The 14707-nt window shown below is 55.4% G+C and overlaps 1 protein-coding gene across 1 annotated transcript in view; it reads right to left on the bottom strand.

Moving 5' to 3' along the window:
- The window catches only part of ARHGEF11 (Rho guanine nucleotide exchange factor 11), an 80694-nt gene extending 73898 nt beyond the window's left edge, over positions 1-6796 (bottom strand). The window contains exon 1 of the mRNA XM_054010752.1: positions 5200-6796. Coding sequence (XP_053866727.1) covers positions 5200-5234 — 35 coding nt within the window. The 5' untranslated portion in view covers positions 5235-6796. The remainder of the gene's footprint in view (positions 1-5199) is intronic.
- Between the last annotated feature and the right edge of the window lie 7911 nt (positions 6797-14707).

The following is a 14707-nucleotide window of genomic DNA, read 5'->3' as shown; positions in this document are numbered from 1 at the left end:
ACTGGTCTTTAATGAGATTCTGCACAGGGCTTTGCCAGCTCAGCGTAGCACCAATACCTGTATGTACCAAAATCCACCACCAAAACGCAGCCAGCTCTGGGGTGGAGGACAGCGATTCACTGGTACAGAGCACGACAGCCGCAGTGGGCAGGACCAATCCCATTCTCCTACAAAAGAATCACCTTTGCATCCCTCTAACACCTGGGTGTGTGGGGGAAAGAGTCCAGATCTTGTTTTATTAACGTCTCCGATGCTGTAGCCAGCGGGGAGCTGAATTCCTCGACCTTGTAAGGATGAAGAGCTGAGAGGACCCAGGCACGGATTTGAACCCGTGATTCCATGGAGACGGATGCGTAGTTTGCTGAGCCACCCCCTCCAACGCTTGTCTGGTACAGACAGTTAATCTGATTTGCGGCGCTGGAGCAGAAGTGGGCCGCTTCCTGGGGAGATTTAACTAGCAAAATTGCAGAGTGCTTTGCGGACATCGCAGCCGATTATTTTGCTTTCATTAACCTGCGAGGAACTGAAACCTGCAGAGGATAAAAGGGCAGAAATCCTTCCCTCCTCCTTATCCTCCCCACTGACAGCCCATCACCATGGCCTAGCAGTACAGCTGCGTTTCAGCCCTATCCCTCCCCAACTGAGACGCGGAGAAATTGCAAACTCATCGGGGCATAAAGGTTCCTGATACGTGACAAGCGAAAGGTATTTGAACAGCAGAGGAACAAACCTTGTTATTTTTCCTTTCTATTTTTGGCCACACTTCCTTTTCCGTGTAATGAAGGAGCCATCGCTTTTTAGGGCAGTATAGTTTGTAACTCTACAACACGAACCCCAGTCTCAAGGTAGCAGCATTACCTAGCAATTTGCATAGGGGGCTGGGAGTCAGGACTCCTGGGTTCTATTTCCAGTTCCAAGAGGGAGTGCGACCTAGAGGCTACGGCTCAAGGTTTCTGTTTCTATCTGGGTTCTGTTTGCGAGCCCCACTGTACGGCGTGGAGCCAAGGGGTTTCCTCATTTGTCTGATCACCACCACCGACCTTTGGAAAGTGCTTTGAGATCCCTGGATGAGAAACGCTGTGCAAGGACTCAGAATTATCACGTGATACGGCTCCGAGGGAGAAGGCTTACCCCAGACACCTGCGCTATCAATGCCTCACTTGCCCCCTGCACCAGCCCACACCTGCAGGGCACAGAAGGCATCACGCCCTCCTCGCCACCAGTGCCCTACCGGCACCGAGAAGGATGGGCCATTAGCCAGGATGGGCAGGGATGCCACACCATGCTCTGAGTGTCCCTAGCCTCTGTTTGCTGGGAGTGGACGACAGGGGATGAATCACTCAATGATTGCATGTTCTGTTCCCTCCATCTGAAGCACCTGGCATTGGCCGCTGTCGGAAGACAAGCTACCAGGCTAGACGGACCATTAGTCTGACCCAGTATGAGCAACAGGCAGCCGCTCTGTAAGCACTCTCCTTTAACTCCCTAGGCACGCCGTGCCCCTGTGCGCCCCAGCTAGGCAGAACACGCACCTGTCAGAGTTCTGTTTGTACAGCGCCTAGCACGCTGGAGTCCCGGTCCGCGTCTAGGGCTCCCAAACACTACAGTAGTACAAACCACCACCAGCAAGGCACTTGCTATCCCGGGGCAAGCAAGAGACGCCAGAGGAAGGACTAGAAAACGGCTTCTCAGGCAGGTGACCATCCAGCCGAGCTAGAGAGGTACCTCCACTAGCTCGCTTCAGCAGGCCGCCCTTGGGTGCTACCCTGATGTTGCGTTTTTCACGCCAGCTAAGCACTACTGGAACTGGAGCCGCTTGCACGGTGCAGGGCGGAAGCCCAGCAGCGTCCAGGCCGCCACGCAACTGGAAGAGGAGACATTAACAAGGTTTGCAACATCCCCTGCAAAGCAGACAGCACGGAGGTTTTTATGGTCCTGGCTAGAAAGTCCTACAGAGTAAACTATGGTGCTCCCAGGTAGCTAAACAAAGTTGTCTCCACCCCGCAACCCTGTGCCTGATCCACAGAGAACAGGAATCTGTTACAGCCCCTCCTAGAGTCCCTTCACTCTTTGCTCAAGCAGCTCTGGAGACGCCCAGTTCAACCCCCGGTGTGTCGGCCATCACATACGCAGGGTCTCTTCCAGGATTCGAACCACTGCTGGCCCCAGAGGCTTGAGATGAGCTTCTTGTGATCAGAGGAAGAATGTAACCGGCCGGCCAGCGCGCGTTACATCAGCAGGGACAAACCAAACAAACTAACCGTCCCGGGGGCCGACACAAATGCTAGGAATGTCTGATAGCCTCCTGTGGCCTGGAGTGAAACCCTCAGACCACCTGCTACCCACCACAGCTACTGGGAAGGGTTCTGGGATTCCCGCCGGGGTGCTGTCCGTGCTCTTCTCTCAGAAGCCTCTGGCCATTGGGTCCTCTGCTGTTGGGGGGAAAAAGGAACCCCGACGCACGCCCCGATGTCAGAGCTTGCTGTGGCAAAGGGCCGCAGTTGAATGTGGAATATGGGCGCAGAAGCCATCAGGGACAAGTAAAAAGGACTGGAATGGTGTCTGCTAGGCATCCACCGCTTTCTCCTATCACCCCCACTTCCCCGGCATCTTGGCTCCGGTGGGGATTGAGGAGGGGGGGCTCCCACTATTCTACTCCATTTTGGGGTCCTTTGTCCTCTGCCCCATAAACAGCTGTCCCAATCCCAGCTGTGCACCCTACCACTTTCCTGCCAATCACACAGCTCCTTCGAAAAGCTCCGGGCATCAGCAGAGGCACGGGGGCGGCCTGCATGCAGACTCAGACAGCCCTGCCTGGGGTCGCGGCTGCAAGGCTATAACGTCATAACCGGAAGGGCTAGAAGCTTCAACGACAGCTGAAATCCTGCAGACACAGAGTTCTGGGACCACCCCGGCCAAGAAAGATTTCAATTTCTAGGTGGTTTAGGTGCTTCAAACGTTCAGCGTAACGCCCCCAGCCAGCCCTTCTGCCTTGCCCACAGTATTATCTGCTCTGGGGGTGAGGCCCCACCTCTGGCAGTGATTTCATTTGCCTGCAGGAACGCGGCTTCTATGGCAATGAGAGCAAGAGAAATATCAGTAAGTAAATGAATCACCAGGCCCTAACTTATCAGGGTTTAATACCTGCCTAATCAAAATCTGTATTTGTTCTAATACAGGGAGTAGCTTAGCTTGAACGGGCAGAGAAAAACCATGGCTGTTTGCACAGCCAACAGTCCTCAGGGAAAACTAAAGCTACCAGCCCAAAGCCAGTTGCTACCAGAGGCAGATGTCAGAGACACCAGTACCGCAGCGTGCTTAATACAAGCCACTTCAAATCCTAGCAGAGACAGCGCTGTAGGCGCCGCAAAGATCCTATGGCACTTTTCATAATAAGGGGTTCGTTCTTCGCCTCTCACCATTGGCTGTTGACATCCTCCACCCTAGAGGTGGATGCATTTCAGCGTGAAGCTATCTCCCAACACTCCAAACCCTGAGGTCTGGTCTACGCTTAGAAGTTAGATCGACCTAGCTACGGCCGTCACGGCTTCAAAAAGTTCACGTTCCTGACCGCCAATCTAACCCCCAATGTGGACGCGGCTACGCTGACAGAAGAATTCTTCTGTCGACCTAGCTACCACCGACCGTGGGGTGGATTACCTACATCGACCGAAAACCCCTTCCGGCCCTGTAGGAAGCATCTACACTACAACAGCTTAGCTGCAGCACCTACAGTGTAGGTGTGACCTTAACTAGTACTTGCTACTGAAGAAGTGAGGTTCTTACCCATGAAAGCTTATGCTCCCAGTACTTCTGTTAGTCTCAAAGGTGCCACAGGACCCTCTGTTGCTTGCTACTGAGTGGGACTACTTGCAGTAGTAAACACTACACCTGCTAGGAAGAGCATGCAGGCCTAGCCTGTAGCTTCTAGGCACAGTGAGGTTCCTCCGAGGATGAAAAGTGTTATTTTTAAAAATGCAGCATATTATTCATTATTAACAACTTTTAGAAAACGCGTGAGAGATTTAAACTCCACGGATCAGCTCCTGCTTGGGTGGCATTTAGAAATCTGAGAGTGTGTTGATGATAAAAATCCTCAGAGCAGCACAGAAAGGGATAGGACCAAAAAAAATAAATAAAAATAGAACCCAAGCATGCAGCACACACTAGAATACCTGCTTTATCTCATGTCTTTCCACACGGGAGGATATTAAACCAACGACTGCAGTGAAAGGAGAATATTGCAGTCCAGGAAAGAATCGGTGCAGTAGTTTTGTGCATGGACTTTTGTTTTGGGAAGAGGTGGGGGAGTAACCCTCCATGCTCTTCTCTGCCTTCTGTTTCAATCCAATGGCCTTCCCCAGACCCCAGCATGCATGGCACCATCCCAATCCATTACCACCCCCCACTGCAGCAGCTAGCCTCACTGCCTGCACCCCACTTGCCGCCTGGCTTATCCACACTCCCCAACATCACTTGGCAGATTGCAACCACCTTACTCCAGGCACCAGAGGGGTCACGTCTGCAGTCAAGACTCCCATTAACTTCCAGTGGGGGCCTTGCCTGCGTGAGGACTGCAGGATCAGGTACTGACATGGTGCATGAGAGAGGGAGGGCACTTCCTCTTCCAGGGGAGTGGATCTAGGTAATTTACCAAGTGACCACACAGTCTGCAGAGGAACCTGGGTACCATACATGGAATAATGCCCATCCTAAACTAGGCCCAGGCCCAGCCCACTGCAGTCTGCATAGGAGATGGAAACAGAGGAAGCTGGAGGATCAGTGGGGGAGAGGGGATGACCCAGACAGGGAGCAACTCGCATACAGTACTGAGAGTAAAATTATTTAGAAGCATTTTTGTGTAGAAAAACCACACACACACACAGTTCCCCCTGTGGACAAACAAACAAGGCATTCCCCCAGCCTGCAAATCCTCACAGCCCACATACCAATTCTCTCTCTCTCTCACACACACACACACACATATACAGGCACAAAAAACACTCCATACACAATTTGTGTAGCACCACTAGTACCCATTTGCATCAGACTCAAACTAGCAAAGGAGCCAGTTTGCTCAATTCAAGACAAGCCCTGCCCAGAAAAAAGAACCCAAATCCCAAAGTAGCATCACTAAATTTGATATTCAATCACAAGCATTAAGAGGACAAAAAAATAAATAACCCAACAAACACATACCTGTCTAGTGCAGTCTGCGGAGGCCTCACACTCATGATTCTTCTTGTCTCCTTCGCTGATCCAAAAATCCAGGGTCCTCTGTTTTCTTGACTGCTTTTATAATTTTAAAATCGCACCCTCCCGGAAAAAAAAAAATTCCAGAAGAGGAAAACAGATCAAGATCCTGGAAGCTGCAGGTCCATCTTGAGCTGGAGTGTGAACATAGTCCTTTTTTTCCTTTTCTTTTTTTTAATTTTTCCCCTCCTGTTTTCTTCTGAAAAAAACTAAAAAACACACTTGCCTTTTTATTACGTCCAAAAATAGTCTTTTCAAGGTTACAGATGCTGTCGAAAAAATGTAAAAGGAAACAAAGCAGTTTTTCTTCAAAATATTAAAGTCTTAACTGCAAAACACAGATAAAAAAACATCCTTATAATCCAGTTTTAACAGCTGTTCTTCTGTTTGCAGGGCAGAGACAAAAAAAAAATTAAAATAAAATCCCTAGCCTAATACTTGAAAAACTGTAACAGAAAAAAAAATACCAGAAGCTCAAATTCTTCCACAAATTGGCACTTCTTTTAGGGTAACAGCTCGGTCTTTCCTTGCTATCATTGAAAAATAAATAATCAATAAAAATCATACAATACTATGTACACTGTTTCCGAGTCCAGTTCAACCCTTACAAAAATTAAATAAAAAAAGATGTCCTAATTTTTTAAACCCCCAAACTGCATTTTAAGGTTCCTAAAACTTGACACAAATCAGTTTCTTCCTTTAAAAACAAAAACAAACCAAACCAAACCCTGAAAATAAAATACCAGCTCATGCAAACCCGGCTTCCGAAAGCAAAAAAATCCACAAGCTCCCTGAAAATAAATAGCAATTCTGGTTTGGTTCCTCAACAGACTCCCCAATCTCCACCTTTCCAGGCCGAATGACCCCTCTCTTGAACTCTGCCTCTGAACCCCAATATCCTTTTCCTTGCAGCGTAAAATGAACCAGTCCCTGCAAAATCCCCCTTCTCCACGAAATGGAGATTCTTTCCTTCTTTATTTCTCTTCCTCCCTTTTCCCATCCGCTTCTCTGCCTCTCTCTCTTCCTCTGTCTGAGTCTTTCAGTGGGAAGAGGAGGAAGAAGGGGGGAAAAAAATACTGCACCAATTCTTGTTATTAGCTTGCTGGCAAATCTGGATTGAAAGGTCCCTGTATATCTCTCCCTCCCGCCTCCTGTTTTCTTCCTTCTCTCACTGCATTAAGTGGCAGGGAGGGGGGGGAAAGCCTGTCCCTTTCTGGCTGAATTGTGATTGCTGGTCTCTGTGCATCCCAGCTGGGGGGAGGGATGTTCCCCACCTCCTTTCTCCTCTTTCCCCTTCTCCCTCTCTGGCTCCTGCGCTCTCCCAGGCCCTGGCAATGGCAGGGGGGCGAATCCGAGCCCCTGGGGGCCAAAGCCCCTTCCCCCTGGGCTGCTGGGCTGGGAACCTGCCCAGGGAGCGGCCTAGCTGCAGCTCTCAATCCCCAGCCTTTCCCAGCCCTGCCTCCCCTCCCCTCTGGAGCCCTGCCTCCCCCCAGCTCCAGTGGCGCCCTCCCTCTCCCAGAGGAAAAGGAAGGGGGGGGGGGGAGGCCACCCCAGGAGGGGGGGGAGGAAGGAGGGAAGGTGACAGAGGGCAGGGAGGAGGGGGGGGCAGCAGCCTTTTCCCCTGCCCTGCTGGGGCCAGCTCGGGCTGCTGCGGGAGGAGGGGGGCGAGGAGCTGCCTGGTATCCCTGCCCCCCCCCGCCCCCCCCAGCTAATCCCTCCTCCTGCTGCTACTGACCAGGCACAGCCCCCCTTCCCCTGGGGTCCCTTCCCCTCCTGCCCCTGGGGTGCCAGGGGGACCCCCACCCTCACAGCCCCCCACCCCTCCTGCCCCTGGGGTGCCAGAGGGATCCTCACCCTCACAGCCCCCTTTTCCCTGGGGTCCCTTCCCTTCCTGCCCCTGGGGTGCCAGACGGACCCCCACCCTCACCCTCACAGCCCCCCTTCCTCTGGGGTCCCTTCCCCTCCTGTCCCTGGGGTGCCAGGGGCACACCCACCCTCACAGCCCCCCTTCCCCTGGGGTCCCTTCCCCTCCTGTCCCTGGGGTGCCTTGGGACCCCCCACCCTCACAGCCCCCTTTCCCCTGGGGTCCCTTCCCTTCCTGCCCCTGGGATGCCAGAGGGACCCCCACCCTCACAGCCCCCTTTCCCCTGGGGTCCCTTCCCTTCCTGCCCCTGGGATGCCAGAGGGACCCCCACCCTCACAGCCCCCTTTTCCCTGGGGTCCCTTCCCCTCCTGTCCCTGGGGTGCCTTGGGACCCCCACCCTCACCCTCACAGCCCCCTTTCCCCTGGGGTCCCTTCCCTTCCTGTCCCTGGGGTGCCAGAGGGACCCCCACCCTCACAGCCCCCCTTCCTCTGGGGTCCCTTCCCCTTCTGCCCCTGGGGTGCCAGGGGCACACCAACCCTCACAGCCCCCCTTCCCCTGGGGTCCCTTCCCCTCCTGTCCCTGGGGTGCCTTGGGACCCCCCCACCCTCACAGCCCCCTTTCCCCTGGGGTCCCTTCCCTTCCTATCCCTGGGGTGCCAGAGGGACCCCCACCCTCACAGCCCCCCTTCCTCTGGGGTCCCTTCCCCTTCTGCCCCTGGGGTGCCAGGGGCACACCAACCCTCACAGCCCCCCTTCCCCTGGGGTCCCTTCCCCTCCTGTCCCTGGGGTGCCTTGGGACCCCCTCACCCTCACAGCCCCCCCTTCCTCTGGGGTCCCTTCCCCTCCTGCCCCTGGGGTGCCAGGGGGACCCCCACCCTCACAGCCCCCCTTCCCCTGGGGTCCCTTCCCCTCCTGCCCCTGGGGTGCCAGAGGGATCCCCACCCTCACAGCCCCCTTTCCCCTGGGGTCCCTTCCCCTCCTGCCCCTGGGGTGCCAGAGGGATCCCCACCCTCACAGCCCCCCCTTCCCCTGGGGTCCCTTCCCTTCCTGCCCCGGGGTGCCAGAGGGATCCCCACCCTCACAGCCTCCTTTCCCCTGGGGTCCCTTCCCCTCCTGCCCCTGGGGTGCCAGAGGGATCCCCACCCTCACAGCCCCCCCTTTCCCCTGGGGTCCCTTCCCCTCCTGTCCCTGGGGTGCCTTGGGACCCCCTCACCCTCACAGCCCCCCCTTCCTCTGGGGTCCCTTCCCCTCCTGCCCCTGGGGTGCCAGGGGGACCCCCACCCTCACAGCCCCCTTTCCCCTGGGGTCCCTTCCCCTCCTGCCCCTGGGGTGCCAGAGGGATCCCCACCCTCACAGCCCCCTTTCCCCTGGGGTCCCTTCCCCTCCTGCCCCTGGGGTGCCAGGGGGACCCCCACCCTCACAGCCCCCCCTTCCCCTGGGGTCCCTTCCCTTCCTGCCCCTGGGGTGCCAGAGGGATCCCCACCCTCACAGCCCCCTTTCCCCTGGGGTCCCTTCCCCTCCTGCCCCTGGGGTGCCAGGGGGACCCCCACCCTCACAGCCCCCCCTTCCCCTGGGGTCCCTTCCCTTCCTGCCCCGGGGTGCCAGAGGGATCCCCACCCTCACAGCCTCCTTTCCCCTGGGGTCCCTTCCCCTCCTGCCCCTGGGGTGCCAGAGGGATCCCCACCCTCACAGCCCCCCCTTTCCCCTGGGGTCCCTTCCCCTCCTGTCCCTGGGGTGCCTTGGGACCCCCACCCTCACAGCCCCCTTTCCCCTGGGGTCCCTTCCCTTCCTCTCCCTGGGGTGCCAGAGGGACCCCCACCCTCAGCCCCCACCCCTCCTGCCCCTGGGGTGCCAGAGGGACACCCACCCTCACAGCCCCCCTTCCCCTGGGGTCCGTTCCCCTCCTGTCCCTGGGGTGCCAGAGGGACCCCCACCCTCACAGACCCCCTATCCCTCCTGTTCCTGGGGTCCCCACTCCCTGGGGTGTCAGAGAGCATCCCTCTTCTTCACAGCCATCTTACCCCAGGGCTCCCCAGCCCTCCTGCCCCAGGGTGTCAGAGGGATCCCCCACTCTCACAGCCCCCCCTACCCCACCTGTTCCTGGGGTCCCCAGTCCTCTTCCCCTGGGGTGCCCGAGAGCATCCCCACCCTCACAGCCCCTCCTTTCTCCTAGGGGTCCCCTACCATTTTGCTCCTGGTCTCCCCAACCCTCCTGCTTCTGGGGGTCCTAGAGGGGTCCCCACCCTCACAGACCCCCCCTACCCCTGGGGTCCTCTACCCCGCCTGTCCCCGGGGTGCCAGAGAGGGTTCCCCACCTTCACAGCCCTCCCACTTCCCCTGGGGGGGTCCCCTATCCCTCTGCCCCTAGGGGCATCAGAGAGAGGTTCACATTCACGCTCCTCCCTCTTCCCCCCTCCCCCCCCACGCAGCTGTCCCCGGGTTACCAATGAGGATGCTGGGGAGGAGAGCAGGAAACAGCCTTGCTGGGGTTCGGTGGGGTGAAGGGGTTCCCCCAGGGGTGGGGGTGCTGGGAAGGGCTGACCTGATCTCCCGGATTGCCGCTGGGAAGGTGGGCAGGAGAGAGTGAAAATGAAAGTGACATTTGGACAATTCTCCCTGGGAAACTTTCCCCTCCCCTACTCCCTTCCCTCTCCCACCTCCATCTCTGGGGGTGTCACCCCCCTTGGCTGGACGGGGAGCTTCAGCTGCTTACTCCACGTCCACGTTTGGTCTCGCTCTTGGGCACTTTGCACCAGGGTCATTATTAGCGCCGCTGTCGCTCCCCTTGTGTAGACACACCGCATGTGGGGGGCACGGCACACTGGGGACACACGAGCCCCTGGTTTGCCCCTTGCGGGGCTCAGGGGAAGAGCACCTGGGATTTTGCCTATGAGAATTAAGCCCTGAGCGGGCCGGACTCTTCCTTACCCTGGATCTAGCGGCCCCGTTTACACCAGTGCAAAGAAAGCGTGAAGCACAACTAGCAGTTTTCACCCCCGTTTACACGGACGTAAGCGCCCCGCCCAAATCGTGGGGCAGAGGAGAGCCCAGTCTCCAGCTGGGTTCCCAGACGTTGGAGGCAGCCAAAATCTGGGGCTGCTTTCAAAAATGCCAGCCTTGCAGGATCCGTGCCTCAGTTCCCCCCCCCCCCCCCCCATCCACGAGACGGGAGGACCATATTCACCAGCCTTTGTAATGTTAATTCTAGCTCCCCCTTTTCTCCCTGGCCTCGGTAAGCAGCACCCCCTTAGCTCCCTGTACTTCCTAGCTAGTCCACTAAGAGGCGCCATTCCTGGTCCACTTCCCCTTAACTCCTGGGCTTATTAATCACTGTAACGGGCTTCCAGATCCTCTGCTGGAAGGTGCAAAGCGTTAATTGCTACATCTGGGAGGTGTTTAACCCCTTCACACCCACCTTCCTTGCCAGGACACCCCCACTACTCCCCAGCCCTCCTGGGGGTGGGAAGATTGGGAAGTATTAACCCCTAACACTGGTTAAGTTGCTTTGAGATCCCAGGACACAAAGAGCTAGAGGTTAGAGCCGGTTGGAAAAATGTCTAAATCGTTTTCCGTCAGAAAATGCCATTTCAACACAACCAAAATGTCCCAAACTCAGATCAGCCGATGAAGTCATTAAAAGAAATGGACAAAGGACATTCTGAAAACGTTAAAAAACACTGGAACCAAAAAAAAAAAAAAAAAATTTTTTTTTTGTTTCAGAACCACTTTTGCTTTTCCCATATAAATCAAAGTAAATTTTGAAATGAAAACAATTAAAAGGGTACAAATCTGAAGGAAGTATTTCAAATAGAATTGAAAAAAATTCTCCTCGTTTCAAAACTTTTTTTTGAGGGGGGGAGGAATTTCATTTTTGTGAAAAATTTCAGCATTTTGACTTGGGGATGGAAGTTTTAAAAAAACAAAAATCTCAATTTTTCACAGGCTGGAAAATCCATTTTCTGAGCAACTCTGCGAGAAGCAACCAGGGTGCTGTCAGGCCTGGAGGAGGGAGAAGCACGATGGGGGAGAGGGATCTCCAGAGGAAGTGGGGCAGATCGTCAGGGTCTTCTGAGCAACTCAGTTCTTCTGCACTCTAGATGTGCATGGCCCCAACCAACCTCCATCCATGGCGGTCCAGAGTTGTTGCGAGAGCAGGGGTTCTCAAACTGGGAGTCGGAACCCCTTAGGGGTCACAAGGTTATTACATGGAGGGGGTCACAAGCTGTCAGCCTCCACCCCAAACCCCACTTTGCCTCCAGCATTTATAATGGTGTTAAATATATTAAAAAGTGTTTTTAATTTATAAAGGGGGCTGCACTCAGAGGTTGGCTGTGTGAAAGGGGTCACCAGTAAAATAGTTTGAGAGCCACTGTGCTAGAGCATGCACCCAATCCAGCCAGCAGGGGGCAGCCCCCCAAGCAAGGGGGAGTCTGCCTATGGGGTGGCACAGGCCTGCAGGTGCTTGGAAGGCCAGAGATTCTTCCCCGGTGCCTTCTCTGCAACTTCCCTCCCTCCCATTTTCTTGCCCAGGTACAAACGAAGACAGAGCTAAAGGAAGGACTAAGGAGGCCTTTACGTTTCCCCACTGGCTTTATATTAAGATTTAAATCGTGAAGCCATTTCTGCTCAGCAGGCAACAGGCAGAGACCAAGCCTCAGGGTTAGATCAGTGCCAGCTGCATCACTGTAGCACCTAAGGCCCCATGGTGCTCGGGGCTGTACATACCCAGAGCAAGACAATCCCTGCCCCCAAGAGCCAGCAGTGCAAAGAGAGGAGAAGATAAAGGAAGGTTGTGTCAGAGGAGGGGCTGGGACGCAGAGGGATTAAGTGGGTCACCCAAGGAGGCAGGAATTGAATCTAGATCTCCTGATTTGCAGGCCAGCGCCTTATGCACCTAACCACCCTTTGTCTGCAAGCTTCAGTCAGAGATTTGTGGATCCTTACAAGGCTCGTGACATTTTGGTGCTTTCCTTAAATCCCCAGCTCCTGGAATCACGTGTGAACAGGGGAACCTCAGTCAGGGGGTGCCCTCAGGGAGGTCTCACGTTCACCAGGCCTCAGCTCCTCTCTCTCCACCTCCCCAGCTCAGCAGCCTGTTGACCTTTTCGCCATCGGCCAAAAGAAGTTGCAGGTGGGGAAGCTGCCTCCTGTCCTCCCCAAAAGGCCCAGCCGAGATCCTTAAGCAAGTGCCAGTTCCTTGTCACACTCCCCCCTGCCTGCACTGTCCTAGCCAGGCTGCTTCCTTCTAGAAATACCCTCCCACAGCACCTCCTGATTCCCTCTGGAAGAGGGTTTTCCTGCTGCCCCTCACTGCACATAGCTCCAGACCCTTCTCTCAGGCGGGCACGAGCATCTGTTCCCTGGTCTTCTTTCCTGTATTCCCGCTGCAGCTGTCTCAGCTCCTCTAGCTGACCAAGCAGGCTGCCTCTTACAGGAAACATGTCACCTGATCCAACCACAGCCCTAACTGGGGATAGGTGAGGTTGAACTCACCTTCCCCTTAAAGGGCCAGCACGCCCAGCGACCAAGGCTATAAGCTGCAGCTGGGCAAGTCAGCCACAAAGCCCTATGGTCAGGGTGTACCATTAGTGTCCTTGCACCTTCCTCTGAAGCTGGCCCCTGCCGGAGACAGGACCACATTGACCCGGTCCGAGGATTCGCGCGTTCTTCTGAAACATGAACGGGCACTGTTTGGTCTAATCAGATATGTACGTCTTGAGACACGTTCTCTCTCAGGCTGGAGCTCTGGGCTTGATGCAGGGATCACTGGGTGAAATCCTCCGGCCTGTGCGCTGCGGGAGATCAGAGAGCTGAGCAGAACGGACCCCTCCTGGCTTGAAATCTACAACTCTATGAACGTTATTATTTGTATTGTGGTAGTGCCGGGCGCCCCAGTCCTGGACCAGAGCCTCATGGCGCTAGGCGCAGAACCAACACCGACGAAAGGTGGTCCCCGCCCCATAGAGCTTCCAACGGATCATGTCTGGGCTCTGGAATACCGCTGCGAATATAGTAACACTCACAGGCCTCAATCAGCCCACGGGGCTGGGCGCTGCACACACCCAGGAGGTAACAGGGGCATGTTGTTATCACTTCCGTCTTTAGCAGAGTCAAGAGGCTTCCAATAAACCCAGGCTCTGCTGTGTCAGGACGCTGCAGCTGCCAGCAGGAGGCCCCCAAAGACCAGTGCCCCGCATCACTCCGTCTCAAACCCACTCCGGTGTTCAGTAAGTGTCAACCCAACGTGATGTCTGTGAACTGCCCTGCCCTCGTGTGATTGGTGTTCTGGCAGGTCCCCGGCCAGAATGGGGTTCTATTGCATTGGAGGCTGCACGGGGACAGGTAAATGGCGGGTGGGCCTTTACTCTGGAATTACCGTCACTGTTTTCCTTTCAGAGACTGCCGCCCGGCTGTCCATCTGTCCATGGTCACTGTCCATGGGCTGTTACAGTCTGAAAGTGAAAGGAAAATGTCTTTTTTCACCCAAAGGGAGATGCAGCGTGGTCCAGTGGTTAGAGCATTCTATTCCTGGCCCTGCCTGCACTTAGATTTGGGCCTCGTTGCGCAGGGCGCTGCACGTGCACATGGCAAGAGACACTCCCTGCCCCAAAGAGGCTAAATGGACCAAATAGGACAGTGTTGCCCGGGGGCCAGAGCACTGGGCTGAAAATCACTCAAGAGACCTAGATTCTATTCCTGGCCCAGCCACTGGCCTGCTGGGTGACCTCAAGCAAGTCATTTCCCCTCCCCGTGCCTCGGTTTCCCCAGCTGTACAATGGGGCTAATGGGGCTGCCCCCTCCTTTGTAAAGTGCTTTGAGATCTACTGCTGAAACGTCCTAGATAAGAGCTAGGGATTATTAAAGAAAGGGTAGAAGGGGAAACTGAGGCACAGAGAAGGGCAGGTTGCCTGGCAGATCTGGGGGTAGACCTCACATTTTCCATGTGGGAAAGCCACGTCGCCTAGGCCCCAAGTGTTCTGCCTGGTGTCTCCAAAGCTTTAGGTGGGGAGAGGGGAAGCCTTGTCTATTAACCCCACTGTAATAATGCCAGGTGAGCTGGAGGTGAATTGGCGATGCTCAGGCTGGTCACTAGGGGTCACTAGCACCATGCAGACCGTTGAGTCAATCATTAGCAGGCTGCTTTGAGAGGCAGCAATGTAACAGAAACACCTTTGGCAAGGGCCCCTGCAAGTCAGGCCTCCTTGGGGCTGCACATTCACCACCATCTTGCACACTTGGCGGGGGTGTGTGTGTGTGTGTGTGTGTGGATTGGGCTCCCCTCCCGCATGGCAAAGAATGCCAATCAGAGACGAAGCAATGGAGGCGATGGGAAATGTCCTAGCGCCGAGATCCATGCCAGCCGCGCATGCTCGTCTCATACGCTCGCTCCCACCAGCTGTTTAGCACGCCGGGGCCCGGGGAAGCTGGTGTTGTGGGTAGGGAACTGGTATAGGATGCCGGAGAGCTGCATTCAGTCCCTGGCCCTTCACACAGCCTACATGACCTAGAGCAAGTCCCTTCATCTTTGCCCAGCTGGACAATTATGACCACCTTTTGGGAGCAGAGAGCGGTTCTCCTAGGTCTATCTGC

The sequence above is a fragment of the Malaclemys terrapin genome, chromosome 21, assembly GCF_027887155.1.
Source record: "Malaclemys terrapin pileata isolate rMalTer1 chromosome 21, rMalTer1.hap1, whole genome shotgun sequence".
NCBI lineage: Eukaryota > Metazoa > Chordata > Testudines > Emydidae > Malaclemys > Malaclemys terrapin.
Note: the sequence above shows the minus strand (reverse complement) of the source record. Positions and strands in the feature narration are given on the sequence as shown.